At 54.0% G+C, this 18,790-nt stretch overlaps 1 protein-coding gene across 1 annotated transcript in view; it reads right to left on the bottom strand.

The window, feature by feature from the left end:
- lmo7a (LIM domain 7a) overlaps window positions 1-18,790 on the bottom strand; it is a 66,941-nt gene that overhangs the window by 21,919 nt on the left and 26,232 nt on the right. Inside the window, 8 exon segments of the mRNA XM_064311571.1 lie at window positions 220-1,083; window positions 1,329-1,511; window positions 2,058-2,342; window positions 2,742-3,044; window positions 3,496-3,745; window positions 5,635-5,830; window positions 7,334-7,447; window positions 8,397-8,427. Of these exon segments, the coding sequence (XP_064167641.1) occupies window positions 220-1,083; window positions 1,329-1,511; window positions 2,058-2,342; window positions 2,742-3,044; window positions 3,496-3,745; window positions 5,635-5,830; window positions 7,334-7,447; window positions 8,397-8,427 (2,226 nt within the window).

Here is an 18,790-nt window from a genome sequence, read left to right as displayed (position 1 = left end):
CTCTCATATCAACTGTAGAGCCCTTCTCAACGGCCACTGCATGCAATTTAAGGCATTCCAACAGTCAAGGCACACATCGAAGCATGAAACCCAGCTTTCTTTGGTTTGACCAACAGAATATAATCAAAACAAGAAAGAACCCCCCCCCCCCAGAGAAGTCAGGCCACAGAGTGAGGAGTAGATGCAGCGGCGGCCATGTTGTGACTTCAGAAACCTAACCTCTCCACCATCAGCCTCTTCTTGTGCTTCACGCGGCTGGCTTCGCGGATCGACCGCCATTTCTGCAGGTCCTCCTCGCTGCAGGAGGCGGGCACGGCCGGGCCGGGGGGTGGCCCCGCCCCTTTAGGAAGCCCCGCCCCCAGTCTCCTCAGCGACATGTCGTCCGTTCGCGGACGCCCCTCCCCTTCTGGGTCGCCGGCCGCCTCCTCCCCCTCCTCGGGCGCGGGGGGGCAGGGCTGGCACAGCAGCCGGGCCCGGAGCCTGTCGGGCAGGGCGTCCGGCGCGGGGAGGGGCAGGGCGGTGTAGGTGTCGGGACCCCCGGACAGGGGCCGGTCCGCTCCGGGGGCGCTGACCTTGCGGAAGAGCAGGTCGTCTCTCAGGACGTCCGGGAGGACGGGCGCGCCGCGGCGGGGCTGGGTGACGATGGTGAACCCCCCCGAGGCGCCGTAGGACGGGGGGGGCGGCCCCCCCTCGCTCTGCGGGCTCGCCGCGCGCAGGTCTGCGCAGCCGGAGGCGCCCGTGCGCCGGGCGAACATGTCGTCGTTCTCCAGGTCGGGGAGCGTGTCCCGGGCCAGCGGGTCCCCCCGGCGGGGGCGTCCCTGGCACCTAACCAGCCGCGGGGCGGCGGAGGGGTCGAACTTTGGGGGGCGTTTGGAGTACGGGAGGACTGTGAAAGGTGGCGAGGCTGTGAGTGACTGCGTGAGAGAGCTGCAGGGAGACGACAGGAAAGAGAGAAAGAGAGAAAGAGAGAGAGAGAGAGAGCAGGAAAGAGCTTTAACCCCCAGAGGAGCCCAGAGCAGAGGCTCAGAAACACAGAGGACAGAAGGACAGAAGGAAAAAGGCTTGAAAAAAGCCGAATACTTCCTTCAGGCTGAAAGCATTTCGTGTCAGGCTTAGCATGACTCTTAGCACACATGTGGAAGGCATATGTACTGAATATGTACTGAAGCAAAGTGCTATTATATTCTCCTGAGACAGTTTCGCGTCAGTCAACAAAGTGCTCGTTAGAGAATGGATCTGATGGTTAGATATGAATGTGCAGGATGGCAGGTGTGTCTATGGTAACGGTTGCTAGGAGGGCGTCCCTGTAAGCGTGCAGCGGTCTCGACCTTTGAGCCACGGGGGGCTGCGGGTGGGCGGAGCCATCGGGGGCGTGAGGGTGGGCGGAGCCATCGGGGGCGTGAGGGTGACTAGGGGGCGTGTCGGACAGGCCCGGGGGGCGTGAGCAAGGCACGAGCCAGGGGTGGATGTCGCACTCAGAGTCCTCAGAGGAGGAGTCAGACGCCGTTCGGCTACGGGGGGGGGGGGGGGGGGGGAGTCGTGCAGGACAGGAGAAAGAGAGAGAAGGAAGGGAGTTTCAGAGGCTGGAGTGAGAGAGACAAGCTGTGTTCGTATAACAGTGCAAAACCACCAGGAAACAGGATGAGTGTGAAGGAGGAATACTGCATGCATTCACTAAAAACGGGCTAAGCTATAAACCCACCTTCCTCACCAGCAAGACACACAGACCTGTGCAGGTGCTTAAAGGAAGTGCATTAGGAGACAGGCCCAGCCAACACAAAATGACCTCACAACGTCACTGGAATGTTCTGTCTACGTTATAACAAGAGTCACAACATCACAGCAACGTTGGGAGAACATTTTGACTCGGCTGGGCATGGACCTTCAAGCATGAATTTACAGGAGAAACAGAAGGAAGAGAGGAGAAGAAAGGAAGGAAAGAGGTGAAGAGCCATTTTGTTCCTTTCAGCCTCCTTTCAGAGTCAACGCTCAGCACTACAAGGCCAAATTTTCGGGAATGATGAATACGCCCCCCCCCCGCGCCCCTCAGGACAAACCTGAAGCCCTGGATCTTCCTGTACCAGGGTCTGCGTCGGGACCCCACCCGAATGCTGTGCACGTGCAGGTCCTCCTCGGGGGTCCAGAACTTGGGCAGGAACCTGTCGTACAGCTCGCAGGCGGAGGGCTGCAGGTTCAAGCCCACCTTGCGCAGGTACAGGTCGTCCTGCACCGGGTCGGCGTACCCCGGCTCGTCAGAGTCCTCGTCCGAGTCCGGGAACGGGTCTGTCCTCCGCACACCGCGCCCCTCCCCCGGCGGAGTGGGGGGGCACGGAGACGCACCGCTGTTCGAGACACAGCCGTCAGAGCGCTGGGGCGCTGTCCCCCCCCCCCCCCCCCCCGCAAGCACACACGCAGCCCCAAACACAGAGCTCTGCCCATGCGCTTCACACACATCACCACCAGGAGGCGCCACACACACGGCGAGCCGAAGGCACTGAAGAACAGAACACACTGCAGGCTGCACGGCTGCACAGCTCAGCAGTTTCAGTATTAAATCACAACACGCTGCCCACAGGCAGGACGTTTCGCCCAAATTAAACGGAAATTAAAAACATAAAAACAGAAACCATCCATCCAGCCAAACCACACACGCCGCAGGCAGTGCTGAGGGGGGGCGGGGCTAAATTAGGGGCTAGATTCAGTTCAGGCAAACCCAGGCGCTTCCGTTGCGGGTGTCTGACCTGAGGGGGGGCTCGGCGGAGTGTGGAGCGTTTGGGACGGTCGCCAGCGGGTGGGGGGCCGCCAGGAACCGCCCCGCCCCCAGCGGGCTCAGCGGCACGGCGAAGTTGGGCGGGGCGAGGGGGGAGGGGCTCCGGAACCTCCGGCTGGCCAGGTCGTCCAGGACCAGGTCCGGGTCGGGCCGGTCGGCGTCCGAGTCGCTCTCGCTCCCGTACCCGAGGGGGGAGCGCGGGGGGGGCGCGGGGGGGGCGTCGCCGAGGCACACCCCGTTCTGAGGGGAGGGGCCAGTGCCCGCCTCGCCCCCGCTGAGGCCAGCAAACGGTGCCGTTCACAAAACCGCACAGAAACCAACAAACAGCCAGAGTGAGCCAGAGTGAGCCAGCCTGCGGTCCAGCACCTTCACACAGCAGCCTAACACCGCACTTCAGCAGGTACAAACACAGGAAACATCACAGACAGGGAGCGCTTGGCCTGAGCTCAGGGGGGCAGACTCCCTCCAGCAGGGCCAGCAGCGCTTGTCTGGTAAGGGTTAGGGTTCAATCCCGTTTCCCTGGTAACACAGCGCTTACGGTCTTCCCAGCGTGCATCCGGTTCAAAATGGCGTCCGGACCGCAAAGCCGACGCCAAAACTGAGCGAGCGCTGGCTAGCATTAGCCCCAGGCCTGGTGGGGTCGGGGCGTGGGGCCCGGACAGATGGACGGACAGACAGACAAACGGACAGACGTACGGGCAGACGGGCAGACAGACGGGCGTTACCTGGCGAAGGTGCCGTCCTCCTCGGTGAACAGCGGGCTGGCCCAGCTGCGGCGGTTGTCCTCCTGGCGCTCGACGCGCCGCTTGCGCAGGGGGGCGGGCACGTAGCCGGACGGCTTGTCCTTGGTGGGCAGGAACTGGTTAAACTGCGCGGCGGCTTTGGGCTCGACGACCAGCGAGCGCCGGTACTGCAACCCGTCCTTGCTCTCCGTCATCCTGTAGCCCAGGTCTGCCTCAGCGTCGCTGCCACAGCCTGGGGGGGGGGGGGGAGAGCGTGGTGAGGGGGGGGCTCAGCACCCTAGCAGAGCACCGACGCTGTAAACAGCAACAACACCACCGCTCACAAGCGAACGCGGAATGTGCCGGAATGCCTTGCGAAGACACAGCGGGACATTCCGTCTTTTGGGTTCGCATCCTGACCTCTGGGTACAGGACACACCACTGGGGAAAACGTGTGTGTGTGTGTGTGTGTGCGTGTGAGTGGTGTAGTCGGTGCAGCGAGTGGGGTGGTGTGTGTGTCGTGAGTGCGAGTGTGCTTGTGCGTGTGAGTGTGCGAGTGCGTGTGTGTGTGTGTAAGTGTGTGTAAGTGTGTGAGTGTGCGAGTGTGTGTGTAAGTGTGCGTATGCAGGCGAGTGTGCGTGTGAGTGTGCGAGTGTGTGTGTGTGTAAGTGTGCGAGTGGTGCTCTTTCAAAGCACTCTTACTGGGGGGAAAAAAATAGTATCACGGTTCCAACAAGGATGGCAGGCATTTGATGGAGCTACATGTTTGTGGGGCATGAACCACACCTGCGCATTCCTGACCTTCCCACCTGAACTTCCAGTACAAATTCCTGCAGAAATATTCATGCATACCACGCACTGATTAGTTACATTACAGCAGCCAACCACAAGAGTGCACTGTGTGATTGCTTTCATCTTTTACCACTCAAAATAAACTAGAAACACAGAAGTGGGAAGTTGGCTATTGCACCTGTTGCCTAGGAGGCAAGGGGTAACCAATCAGAGTAAAGGTAAGGCTCATGTAAATGCAGATAAAACTCACACTTCTAGAACAACAACAGGCTCACAGGCAAAATGGGTTAAATTGATTTACAGAAAGCTAAAAGCCTTTTTCTCATCAAACGTGGTAATAGCGCCATTATATGAAAGAATAAAAGTGTCCGTGGTCTTTAATGAATGGCTCTGGAGCGGCCAGGATAAATATTCTTTTTCAGCGTCAGCAAAGCAGAGGCAGCAGCTCAAGTTTATTGTGGAGTCTTCATTATGGATGATATCGGATTTAACTTCAGTGAACTATACGAGTTTTTCCATCTAAACATTCACACATTTAACTTTGCCTATCCATCCCTGTCACACAGTCTGCCTGCATTTCAGACACACCGCTGCAAACTCTCATTACAGAGCTGGCAGTCATTACTGATGACCCAGTATATGCAGCTGAATGTAAAAGTTAGCAGTCCGGCAGAATGTATTAATCTGACATTTAACACTACCATACCATTACATATATACATTATGGAATTTAGAAAACCCTCTTATCCACATACCACATTTTTACATTCCATCTATTCATCCAGGTGGATATAGACTGAAGCAATTCATGTTCAGTCACAAGGGTACAGTGGCAGTGTCCCCGCTAGGAATTGAACCCGCAACCTTGGAGTAACCAAACCATTATACTACACAGCTGCCCATTTCCTGTAACGCACACAGCAAACATCCAGTCGCCTGCAGGGCCTGTTTGACTGCGAGGATGTGTTTATTCAGAGAGCCGGTGCAGACAGGTGGGACCTGAGGTGAACCCAGCTGTGTGGGTGCTGGTGCTGAGAGAAAGCCATCAGCAAGCCTGCCTGTCTGTCTGCTCCTCTCACACAGCTCGAACCTGCATCACCTTCAGAGTAAACAGCCCTGGGGTGGGCCACGACAGCCTCACACAGCTTCAAACACGGCGGCCACCAATCACACAGCTTCAAACACGACGTGCACCAATCACACAGCACAACAGCACAGGGTGCACCAATCACACAGCACAACAGCACAGCATGCACCAATCACACAGCACAACAGCACAGCATGCACCAATCACAGAGCAGAACAGCACAGGGTGCACCAATCACACAGCTGGGTCTAAGGGCCCCATACCTTCACTGCTGCCTTTTAGAGTTGTGTCTGAAGAGATGCTCAGTGTCCTTGACTCCACGGAGTCCAAGCTGTCCAGAGAGTCCTCTCTCCTGTGGCTGGGCTGCGGGGGAAATGGCTCCTCTTTCTCTGTGTACCAGCTGTCACTGAACCCGCTGTCCCTCACGTTCACCCTGGGGTTGGCCGGATCCTCGAGAGCCTGAGGAAGAGGAGGAAGAGGAGGAGACCCTGAGGAGCTGCCACTGCGCCGTCCGTGCACCTCGTCAAGGCCCAAAATCTGAGGCCCCTGCTCCACAAAGCCATCATCCAATCCAAAGCTCTCAGTGTGTTAACCAGCTAAATTACCCCACACCTCAACTAATGCGTTTCTGTCATTTCTCCAAAGGTTAGTCATGATTTCAGGGACATACTGCTACCAGATGTAGACCATTTGTGGGAAGTTTTATGCCCAACAACAAAATAACAGACCGAAAACTCCTTTTGGGCCAGTAGACCAAACTGGTACATAAGAGAGAGTGCGTCAACTCACACACACACACACGCACACGCGCACACGCGCACACTCGCACACTCACACACTACACACACACACACACACACCACAACACACCACCACTCACCTCACACTCACCCCACACACACACACACACACACACACACACACACACGCAGCCCTGGCCCATTAGAACTTGTGTAAAAGCTAATCGGATTGAAATACTTGAGCCAGGGAATGACTAGTGACATAATGTGCAGTCAGGCCCAGTCCCTCTGGGGCAAATGGGGGGAAAATCTTTTAAGCGCGTGTTTTAAACAGCGCGAGGGATACAGACGCGCTGGACGCGCAGCCAGGAAGAAACCGTCTAAAGTATGAGAGGAGATTTGACACCGCAGCCAGGGAGGCATGATTAGACACTGGATCCTTTACCAGCACGTCTAGTGAAGCCAAGACCAGCCGCACGCTAGAGCTAGCACAGACCACGCCCTCTACAGACCCAGAGACCCGCACAGCACGCCCTCTACAGACCCAGAGACCCGCACAGCACGCCCTCTACAGACCCAGAGACCGCACAGCATCCGTCGCAGACCCAGGCCGCACAGCAGCCTCTACAGACCCAGAGACCCACAGACCACGCCGTCTACAGACCCAGAGACCCACAGACCACGCCCTCTACAGACCCAGAGACCCGCACAGCATGCCGTCTACAGACCCAGAGACCCGCACAGCATGCCGTCTACAGACCCAGAGACCCACAGACCACGCCGTCTACAGACCCAGAGACCCAGCACATCAGCACAACACGCCGCCTACAGACCCAGAGACCCGCACAGCATGCCGTCTACAGACCCAGAGACCCGCACAGCATGCCGTCTGCAGACCCAGAGACCCGCACAGCATGCCGTCTACAGACCCAGAGACCCACAGACCACGCCGTCTACAGACCAGGCCCAGACATGCGTACAGACCCAGAGACCCACAACCAAGCCGTCACAGACCAGAGACCCACGCAGCCGTCTACAGACCCAGAGACCCACAGACACGCCGTCTACAGACCAAGACCGCACATCAGCACACGCGCTAGACCAGAGACCCACAGCATGCCGTCTACAGACCCAGAGACCCACAGACCACGCCGTCTACAGACCCAGAGACCCACAGACCACGCCGTCTACAGACCCAGAGACCCAGAGACCACGTGCTTACCTTAGAGAGCGCTAGACCAAGTAACCCTTCGAATGCTTTCAGCTTTAGGTAAGGTCCATTATAGATGGGGTCAGCCTGTGCCTTTCTGCCGAGCCAGTAGATGGTTATTAAAACCTGAAAGACAGAAAAAAGACAAGAAAAATAAACATAAATACACATCACTCCTGCAGCTGCAGCTAATGCTGCTCTCTCATCTGAGAAGAGATGGGTGGGAAGGCCTGGCTAACTTCAGGAGGGCTGGGACTTCATTGCTCAAGATGTTTACTGCAACAAGGAAACTTTTAAGAGCAGATTCCAATGGAAAGGCATTTTCGCGTTTTTTTTCCTTTTGATTCCCTCTGTTTTTCCCCATAGTCCTCAGGCCTGATGTAATACACAGTAACCAGTAACTACTGTAATTAAGTCTCTCGCCAAGAGGCTGAAGCATTATTAGGAAACTCCTCCGCATCCAGCCAGAGGGTGGGTGTACACAAGCCTGTGCTTTTGCAGTCACTGATGTTTATACTTATAGCCAGCCTTATTCCGGATGCTTCCATGATAAGTGTGTGCAGGAGGTCTGTCTATCTGCCTGAGGCAAAGCTGTCTGTCTGTCTGTCTGTCTGTCTGTCTGCCTGTGCTGCAGAGGGGCGTTTGTTCCCACATGATCCAGAACCTTCTGCTCCATCAAGCTTTTCTGTGAAGTTCGGCAAAGTCATAGGTAAAGAGTGAAGAGGCAACAGGCCAGAAAAACCAACTACAAAACCCAGAATGCATCACTCAAATGTGTTTGTGTTTATAATGCTACAGCTCTGCACCACACCTACTCAGCAAGATTCACCCATTTCACAGCCCTCCAGAGAGTCAGAATCAATGGCAGTACAGCAATTACATCAGCCAATCAGATAGCTCTTCAGCATCCAAAAGGCTCTGGAGGAACAAGGTGGTCTGAGGTATACAGACAGAAACAAAAACACATACTCACACACACACACACACACTCACAAAGACAGAAACAAAAACACACACTCACAAAGACAGAAACAAAAACACACACAAACACACACAGACAGACATGTGTACTTACATTCTTCAGCCTCCTGTTAGTTTCTTCTGGTCTGAAAAAGAACAGAGATGGGTGAGTGTGAGTGTAAATGTGTATGTGTGTGTTTAATCTCTTGCAGCCTGAGAAAATGTCAATAAAATAAGAATGAGGCGTGTACAGACCTCGCTTAGCAAAACCACTGTGTTTACTCACTGCAAGCGCTAGAGAGTGAAAACACCCTGGCTAATGTAAGCGAACACCCGTAACCCTGCCCCCCACCTCCACCCCCGTCACCCCCTCCCCCCGCCGCCCTCCCCCCCCGGGCCCCCCACCCCTCTGCACATAAGGTCGTGCTCTGAGCTGGACCGCAGCGCCTACCCTGACAGCTCCGCCAAATTCCCCCCACCCCCCTCGCCCCAGCACAGTGGGATTGGGCCAGACCCCGCCCCCCCCACCTCCACCCCGTCACCGCCCCCCCCCCCCCCACCTGGGCCAGACTCACTTTACTAAGGCAAAGCAACTGACATCCAGTCCATTCACTTTTTAATTCCGCAAAGAACACAGCGGCCATTTTCAACTGGTGAATCCAATCTCACTTTCACTTCCCTGAACTCGAAATGAAATCAAAAACCCCAAACCCGTCAGACCAGTGACCGCTGCCTCCTGCAGGGAAGTCCGGTCCGGTGCTACATGCTACAGTACACCTCAGTCTGGGGGTTCACAGTCCCATCCTGGCCTATTGTACAGTTCCACCTAATCCAATAACAGCTCTGCTTCAACCCGGTCGACCTCTGATTGGCCACAGCCAGCCGAAGGAGTCACATGGGCCAGCCTCTGATGTTCCCACATCTGATTATCATGCCATCACATAATACAGTTATGATAATAATCCACGATAGCAATACAGCCTTTATTCACTATCAAAATTCTGATACTCATCAAAAAATAACCAAACAAAAAAAATAATAAAGCCTTGTGTATTCAACAGGGATGACATCCTAACCTTGGGTATATGAGACAGGGTGAAAACAGCAGTTTGGACATGCAGATAATATTTCAGCCGCTGCACTGATAGAGGGCCCAGGTGCTCAGCCAGGTTAGGGCTGTTTATCGCAGGTCGTAAATTCCAGTTCCATGAATGGATGATTAGTCCTTGAAGGGAAAAAAAAGCCACAGATGGACCTGATGAACGAGAGAAACCTTGACTCGGCCAGCTCTGAGTGACACCCGCAAACAGGCCCCGCTCTCGCCGATAGCGAACGCGCTTCCTTTATCGAACGCGGCGGCGGCGGAAACATCTCAGGAATTTCTCCCCGTTCTTTGGCCGAGTCGGAGCAAATGATTGACAGCAGCTCCTGCGCCTGGTCAGCAGTAAACACGCACGACGACCAGGCCGCCAGAAACCAACCCCCCCACCCCCCTCCCCAACCCCACCCCCCGCCACCCCAAGCCACACCCCCTACCCCAGGCCCCCCCCACCCCCCGCCCCACCTCCACCCCAGGCCCCCCACACCCTGCAGAACGCATCAATGAGACCGCCACTGTAACCGGACCTTCCCACCCCGCGCCTCTGTGATGGGACGGTTGGGGGCGTAGCGTACAGGACAGTGGATGAACCGCGTGACTTCCACGCGGCGTTCCACGGGGAGGGGTTGGGGGGGGGGGGGCTAGCGGTACAGGACAGTGAGATACCGCCGTGCGTTTCCACGCGGTGCGTTCCACGGGGGAGGGCCAACAGAACCCCGCCGGACGCCTCGGCCCCAGGAACGCTTTTCGTGTCGGGTGGATCCGCTACTGGTGGAGTCACACTAACACCCCACCCAAAAAAGGGGGAGATCTATATGAGCTGGGACAGTTTAAAGGGGAGTACACAGAACCCCCCACCGTATGACCCAGGTCGGGGCTGGGGAATGTTTGGGAGGTCTGAAACATCGCTGTACCTGTTCGGGGGATGCGATACACTCAATGGCCTTTGGAGACTGAACGTAGCTAACAGTGCAGCCATGAACCTTTAGTGACTTAGCATAGCCAACAGTGCAGCCATGAACCTTTAGTAGCTTAGCATAGCCAACAGTGCAGCCATGAACCTTTAGTGACTTAGCATAGCCAACAGTGCAGCCATGAACCTTTAGTGACTTAGCATAGCCAACAGTGCAGCCATGAACCTTTAGTGACTTAGCATAGCTAACAGTGCAGCCATGAACCTTTAGTGACTTAGCATAGCTAACAGTGCGGTGGCTAATCCAGAGCTCGCAGATTTATGAGCACCATAAAAAAAAAAACACACTTCTGCTTTCTGGAACAAAGTCTGCGTTTATGGCGCTGCTGGAAAGGGGATATTAAGGAACAGTCTGACACAAGACCTGTTACCTAACGGCAGCTTATGGGGACGGTTACTGCCCCAGGACTCCTGAGGAGAAAACACTGCGAAGACCGATCCTTTACCGAACCAGCCGGCCCACAGACTTCATAAAACAGAGAAACTGAACCCATCTGTTCACACATACGGTCTGTTTGTCCCTTACAGTCATTTCACACGTAATCGCTCGCAACAGGACGCTCGACAACACTCCCATAAAACAGAGGAACCGCTGCACTGTGTGCGTGTGCTGATTCAGAGTCAGTTCCAGACAGCATGATCGCCACTGCAGTCCCAACACAAGCTCAACGTGCTCTGTGTGCGGGAGGCTAGCTGGGTCAGTGTGCGGGAGGCCGGCTGGGTCTGTGTGCGGGAGGCCGGCTGGGTCAGTGTGCGGGAGGCCGGCTGGGTCAGTGTGCGGGAGGCCGGCTGGGTCTGTGTGCGGGAGGCCGGCTGGGTCTGTGTGCGGGAGCCAATTGTGTTCTTCACAGTTGGACCACGCTGCTCCACCCACAACAAACAGACGCTGTTTTTACTCGATTGCTTTCGGTTACAGGGGCTTAGACGCTACTTTCAGACGGCTGATCTTACTCCTACAGCACCACACCAACATGGGCTCCTCTGGACACCTAAAATAACAGCTGTCCAGGTGATCCAAACAAAAAAAAGAAATAAATGAAGCTGTTTAGGAAATGGAAACACACACACACACCTGCATACGCAGATGCATAAAAACCAGCCGTTAGACATTTTGAATGCGCTCCAGTGACAGACGCCCACATCACAAACCAGCAGGACGGAGATCTACAGCAAACACGCGGCAGATAACGCGTTTTAATAAGAGTCGCGCGCTTGTGTACACTTCCTGTGGCCTTCACATCGGCTAACCGTTAGCAATACGGCTCTGCGCAAAAACACGCCTGCCCGTGATCTTTCCACTGACGCCCCCCACCCCCCCCAGCTGTTCCGGGGTCGTTCGCGTTATTATACGCGGTTTACAAAGCGGCGCATTATCTCTGCCTTCCCACAATGCAGTCTGCCATCGCCAAGAGCCCCGGCACTCACAGGGAGAGCCCTTCACAGAGCGGCCCGCGGCCATCTTCCCACGCCAGACAGAGCAAAGGCGTGACTCCGGAACATTCCAGCGGGTTTCCGCCTGTCCGTCCCAAAACGACGACTCTCCCCGGACGACCCCTCGAAAGGGACAGGGAGGCCTTAACCTCAAAATGGCGTCACCAGCTGCATGTCCCAAAGCTGTACTTAAAACAGCCTGTACCTGCATTACAGGGTTAAAGCACTGGCTTTACTGCAGGAGCAGGGCGACCGCCTCAGAAGCTCAGACACTGGGGACGGTGGCGTCGTGTTTTGGGGGAGAAACGGTACATTTTTTAAAAGGCCTGTGGTGACTCGCAGCGCCCTGACTGTGTGGAGCAGCAGGAACAGCGTGTTCTGGGTGCGTCCTGTGTGACGCGTGTCGTCAGGGACATCCCTGCGCTCTGCCCAGGTGATTTACGGGAAACCTGCGGCCCGTCGCCGTGCGTGAGAACGTTCCCCGGCTCCGCCTCCCGGTCCAGAGAGCAGCTTCTGACGTCTCCCCGCCACGCAGGCGATACCCGAATAATAAACGCTGATCCACCCACCCGATGAACCGCCGCCAGGATTTCACATTCACAAATTACCCCTCGTCCTGTTACACAATGCAGGAAGCAGCCTGGCTCAGCCCACATGCTCCATACCACCGTCAGGCGGGTGGCAGAGTAGTGTAATGGGGAAGGAACTGGTCTTGTAACCTAAAGGTCACAGGTTCAATTAAAACACTGCCATTGTACCCTTTAGCAAGGTACTTAACCTGCATTGCTCCAGTATATATCCAGCAGTATAAATGGATACTGTGTAAAAAAAATGTGTAAGTCGCTCTGGATAAGAGTGTCTGCTAAATGTCTGTAATGTAATGTAATGTAACTGTCAGGTGGGTCTAAACCAAAGAAGACAATCATTTTCCAGTGGTTTTAAATCTGGCCAATTTCCTGAATTTTAGACTGTTACTTCACACTCAGTCAGCACAACCAAAGCCATCTCAGACATAAAAGCGGCAAAAACACGGCACTTTTAAAATGTCAATATTAATATTTATATTCATGTATAAACGTTAATGTCTTATTTAGTGGTTTCAGTAAGTCAGTCGCGCGTTCCATAGGCCTGTTGAGGCCTGACTTCAGACAAAGGAGCCGGATGAACCCGCAGCAGCGATTGGCTGGATTCCCCTACTCCTAACCGGAACCCGCTGCAGCGATTGGCTGGATCCCCCACTCATAACCGGTGGGACGGCGTACCCCCGCCGCGCTGAGGGACTGCAGCAGGTGAGTACCCACAATGCCCCGGGGCTAGAAACGCTGCCAACAAACGCTTATGTCGCAACTGCCACCTGCGCCCAGTACTGAGCGCGCACGTTTCTTACCGCCCGGCGAGCCACAGGAGGCCTTAGCCTTTCCGCCAAAACATTCCTGAGCAGGAGGTCTTAGCCCTTTCCGCCAAAACATTCCTGAGCAGGAGGTCTTAGCCCTTTCCGCCAAAACATTCCTGAGCAGGAGGTCTTAGCCCTTTCCGCCAAAACATTCCTGAGCAGGAGGTCTTAGCCCTTTCCACCGAAGCATTCCTGAGCAGGCGGTCTTAACCCTTTCCGCCAAAACATTCCTGAGCAGGCGGTCTTAGCCCTTTCCGCAGAAGCATTCCTGAGCAGGCGGTGAGAGGAGCGCCTGTGGGAGCGCCTGAACTGCAGAACCTGCTGACAGGTGAGAAAACCACCTCGACGGCATTCCTCCCGGCAGCCCGACACCACACCTGAGGGTGCCACCTGCACAGGTGCACCTCCCCGTGACACCCCTGCACCTCCCCGTGACATCCCTGCACCTCCCCGTGACATCCCTGCACCTCCCAGCGACACCACACCCCAGCACCTCCCAGCGACACCACATCCCAGCACCTCCCAGCGACACCACACCCCTGCACCTCCCAGCGACACCACATCCCCGCACCTCCCAGCGACACCACATCCCTGCACCTCCCAGCGACACCACATCCCTGCACCTCCCAGCGACACCACATCCCTGCACCTCCCAGTGACACCACATCCCTGCACCTCCCAGTGACACCACATCCCTGCACCTCCCAGCGACACCACATCCCCGCACCTCCCAGCGACACCACACCCCTCACCTCCCAGCGACACCACACCCCTACACCTCCCAGCGACACCACACCCCTACACCTCCCAGCGACACCACATCCCCGCACCTCCCAGCGACACCACACCCCTACACCTCCCAGCGACACCACATCCCAGCACCTCCCAGCGACACCACATCCCTGCACACAGGGCCCTGCTACCCACGCCAAGAGAAGGCCGAATGCAATCGCACGGTAGATTTGGCTGTAGTAAAATTGACTCGTGAAATGACCGGATCGTGTCACAGTCTCTGTGTTATCGTAATGCACCCATATCACCCCGCTGACTCGTACCACAGGCCAGTTTTGCATCCAACGATAAAACGCCTTATTGCTGAAGATAACCGCTCTTCTGTCTGAAAATTCAGAGGCTCAACGACAGCTCAAATACAGTACCAATTTTAAAAACAGACATCCATGCTCTCAGTATTACCCTGGCAACATCTGAATACATGTTGCCAGGACAATACAATAATACAAAGAGGATCACTAAAACAAACTGGGAAAACGTCAAAAAATGAACAAATAAGCAGGGTCATCGTGGTGTTTCCCGAGACTGAAAGACACCTACAGTGTTCTTTATTTGCACATTAACCATGTAGCTGTATTTACAATACTAACTGTAGATTTGTTTGGCTAAGTGCTCACTTACTGATTATAAGTGTGCCTTCTTGGTGATATCACGTATTTGTATTCCCCAGACTAAAGCTGATGTTCTCCACTTCATTACGTCACTCTAGATAAGAGCACACACCTAGTTATTTTAATGTTAATGTAATTCCCGTGGCGTGACTCGATACGCGTGCACACCCATTCTGAAACTCACTAAATTGCTCAACGCAGGATAAGAAATAACGAAACTTCAACCGGGTCCAGCTGGGTGAATTCAGCCCAACCCAGCGCCGGAGGAATGACAGAGCAGTCCTGCCGGATGCTGTTTATTAATCACTCTCAGGGTGGTGAGAACGCAGGAATGAGAGGCGTGTGCGTTCGCGTTTCCACGAAAGTTTAACAGAGACGTTTTGGCTCACCTTTACGCAACGCGTGCCACACTCCCGAGGGCACCGTCGCTCGCACCGTCGCGCGCCACACAAAACCACGATTCGAACGCGAAAGGAAGCGAAGCCGAACGGGATCTGCGCGGACGGAGACAGCGCCTTCCAAACGGCGGTATCTTTCCGGGCGGCCGCCCCGCCCTTATCGGACGGCGTGCTGATTACGCGCGAGCAAACAGCCCGATGCTGGCGCTTCCATCTCGCGTGGCCATTTATGGCAGCGCTGCGTTGCCAAGGCACAGCGCTCGTGTGCCTCCCCTCACAATCGCTCGTTTCACGAGCTCACGCACGTGCGCACGAGCAGCTGCGCTCATATAACTGCACAGTGCAGTACGCCACACATGCAAACAGGAACCTGCCCTCAAAGGGCACGCTGCTCCAACAATACACTCTCTTATACTGACACAAGAAACAAAGGCAATAACGACAGCGATTATGGGCAACCGTACCTGCACTGGACCCCAGACTTTTTACAGATCTAAAAAACATTATTTAAAAACCTGCTGAATAACAGACTTTTAAAATGATACATTAGTGTACATTTAGGGTGCAATTGTGCCAGTTTATGATGTCATAAAAGGCTTCCTCTGCAGCTCTGATGAGGTGTTGCTCATGACGTCGGTTTTCCGTTGGGAACATTAATGGCATGATGTGCTGGCTTTAAGTGAGGAGAGTTTACAAACCCTTTTCAGCCCAACTGACAGGAGAGACAAATGGTAGGTTAATGAGGTCTGCCTGCGTTACTCAATATTCAAACCTGCTTGTGTTGACAACTTCTTATGAGATAAGAACAAACTGGGAGCATAACCCGTAAAGTGCACTAAATTACATCACAGGTTTATGAGCACAAAATTCAAACTAGTGCTCACTGAATATATACATATGATTTTGGCTTCACACACACTCACATACACATACATATATGGATATGATTTAGTTAGGCCTAATGTGAACGAAAACTATACTATACAGAAGTGCTTGCTTACATCGTGCCACACTACCTTTTTACGAAACTAAGGTGTGCTTGTATTTACAGTAACATAAGCACACCTTAGTTTCAAAGGTAGTGTGACATGATGCAAGCAAGCATTTCTGTTCACAGGCTGACAGTAAAAGATCAGTGTCTTCTAAAATGGTTTCAGATGGCAAAAAGCATGGCATGCACTGAGCAACAACATCTCTGCGATTTCACACTAAATGCATGAGAATATGTTGGAAGAGTACTGGAATTCCAGAGGAATGAACACATGGGGGAAAAAAGACAACATCCAGTGAATACAGCCATCAATTAAACTAACAGGGACATGCAAATGCAGCCATTTTGTCCCGTACTACTGCTGCTTTCCATTGGTCTCCAGCCAGGGACTGATTTATACCTGGGAAACCAGGTGAGTGGGATCTCTGGCCAATCAGCAGCATTAGCCAACCAATTAGCCATCAGCAAAAAAACCAGCAGTAAACCCCGAGGGCCAGATCTGAGAAGGCCCTGGAGATTCAGAGCTGCCCATCTCTTCCTTCAAAGCAGAACTGAAGAGGAGAAATTCAGTGGGGAATCCACATTCACAAAAACCCAGTCAGGCAAAATAAAAAACAGGCTTGTTTTCCGACAACGTAACCAATCTTAATTGACCTTAATGGGGCCGGACGAGAAGAGGAACCGGTAGTTACCATAGTTCTCTCCTGTAATCCCCAGATCCCCTTAATCCCCTAATCCCTGTGTAATAAGATCCATTTCTGCAGCTGTGATGGACACCACCCCCAAACCAGCAGAGCTCCAGGTGAGCTCGTTCCCCCGCTCCTCAGACCCGCGTTCTCTCTCTCTCTCTCTCTCTCGCTCGCTCGCTCAGGTTTCAGGTTTCACAACAGCAACAGTCAGGTGGCGGAGGGGGAAAATAAAGTAAAATCTGGTTTGGGACAGGAACGGTGAGAACCTCCACGGTGTGGTCCCAAAGCTTCAGGAGAGGTATGGAATCAGCAAGCATCAGGCCCACGGTTTATGTAGCTCAGTTTAAATATAGCTTATCGGGGGAAAGGCACGCAGGGGGAGATAATGGCCTTATCAGCCGGGCGTTATTCAGCCTAATCTGCGCCATTGCCATGTGTACAGTAAGCCAACGGTGGTATGACAGCACCAAGCCCAGCTCAAAGGTCGGGCCGCTCGACGCATACCTGCCACTGTTACCCATACAAGGAAGAGGAGAATGAACACAATGCTCAGCGCCTCACACCTCGCACCTCCGTGCCACAGACCACATTGGGCAACGGTGCCGTGCGTGCCAGTTTAGGAATGCCTGGGCCACCCTCCACATCCGGCCTCTGCCTCCCACACCTCCTCGGTCTGGTTTGGGCAGACCCAAAGTCAGACCCAGGCTGGTCTTGGTAGGGCGAGTGCTAGATTACATCTAGTTTTCATAGATGTCCACTGTTGATATTAGGGCTGGTTTGGTAGATACAACATTAAATCCAAGCTTGTCTGGACAGACCCAATGTTAGATCCAGACTGTTTTGGGCTTGCTGCATGAATAAAAAAAAAATCTCTCACTTTGCAGCAAAAGCCTGTTGGGTTTGTCATGAAAGTAGAGCATAACAGTGACGGCACACTGTACAGACAAGGAGAGGCAGTCGGTGATCTGGAGCGTCTCTGTGAGACTGAGCTCTCAGTGGACTCGACCGGGTTTCTTGTGAGACTGTAATTTGTAACGGTTGTTTGTTGGGAACACGCCACGCTTCGCTAGACATGTGACGTCTCCCTGCATCCACAATGAGAGTAATGTTCGGATTTAAAGGGGGAACCGGCGTGCAGATTTATAGGCCCACGTTCTTCCACTGCCTCAGCTAAACGATTACATTACAGGCTATAACCGTCCAACCACCGTCATCAGAATCCTCAATGTGCAATTCAGATTTCGTCTCTGGGTGAGATTACCACAACGAAACAAGACTTCTGCATTATTTAAAAAACCCCCAAAGGTTAAAGGGGAACTATACCCAATCTTGGGTGGCTAGGCTAACTTTGCATTGTTCTCACACACTCAAGGATCCAAGCTTCACTTCACTTTTTTGTCAAAGTGTTTATAAATTGGGCTCAAATTAGGCCGGCCGTCCCTTTAAGCGCGAGCGTGCACGTGAGCCGAGGGACAGACGTGAAATTTCCGATTTCGTTTCCAGCCGACGCGGCGATTTAAATCTTCACGCGGCGCGTTCTGGTGTTTTCTGGATTTAGCGAGGCTGGCAGGCAGCTGCTCAGCGTGGAGATGCGGAGGCGATAAATCTGCCAGCCCTACGGGGGGGGGGGGCGTCCAGGAACATCAAACAGGCATTTCCCATGGTCCCACAGAGTCAGCAGCTCAGAACTAATACCAAGCGTTTGTTCGAAACAATGTTCGGAATGTGAATGCGAAGAAACGCTCGCTCACGAGCGATGACGTCTGCGACCGGACCGCATGACACCGCTTCGGGGGGCTTTAAGAAGGAAAATAAATAAATAAATAAATAAATAAATAAATGCTAATGCTAAAAATACAGGCGGCCTGTCCACGCTCCCGTTAAGAGGGCGTCAGAAGGTGACCTTCCCCTCCTAAAATTAGGCTGTGTGAGGCCCCCGTCCCGGGCCCTGAGGGCCTGGAGCCTGGTAACTGGCTGTTTACGTCCAGAGAGGGAGGGCTGGCCCTGTTTGATCAGAATGTCTCTGTGGTTGCTAGGGCAAGGCAGGGCGTGGCACGGCAACCAAACCGAGAGGCAGACAAGCTGCGTGTGACTGCTAACGAGTATTACAGGGGTAACCCTGACCCCCCCTC

This window comes from Anguilla rostrata, chromosome 15, assembly GCF_018555375.3.
Source record: "Anguilla rostrata isolate EN2019 chromosome 15, ASM1855537v3, whole genome shotgun sequence".
In the NCBI taxonomy this organism is placed as follows: domain Eukaryota; kingdom Metazoa; phylum Chordata; class Actinopteri; order Anguilliformes; family Anguillidae; genus Anguilla; species Anguilla rostrata.
Note: the sequence above shows the minus strand (reverse complement) of the source record. Positions and strands in the feature narration are given on the sequence as shown.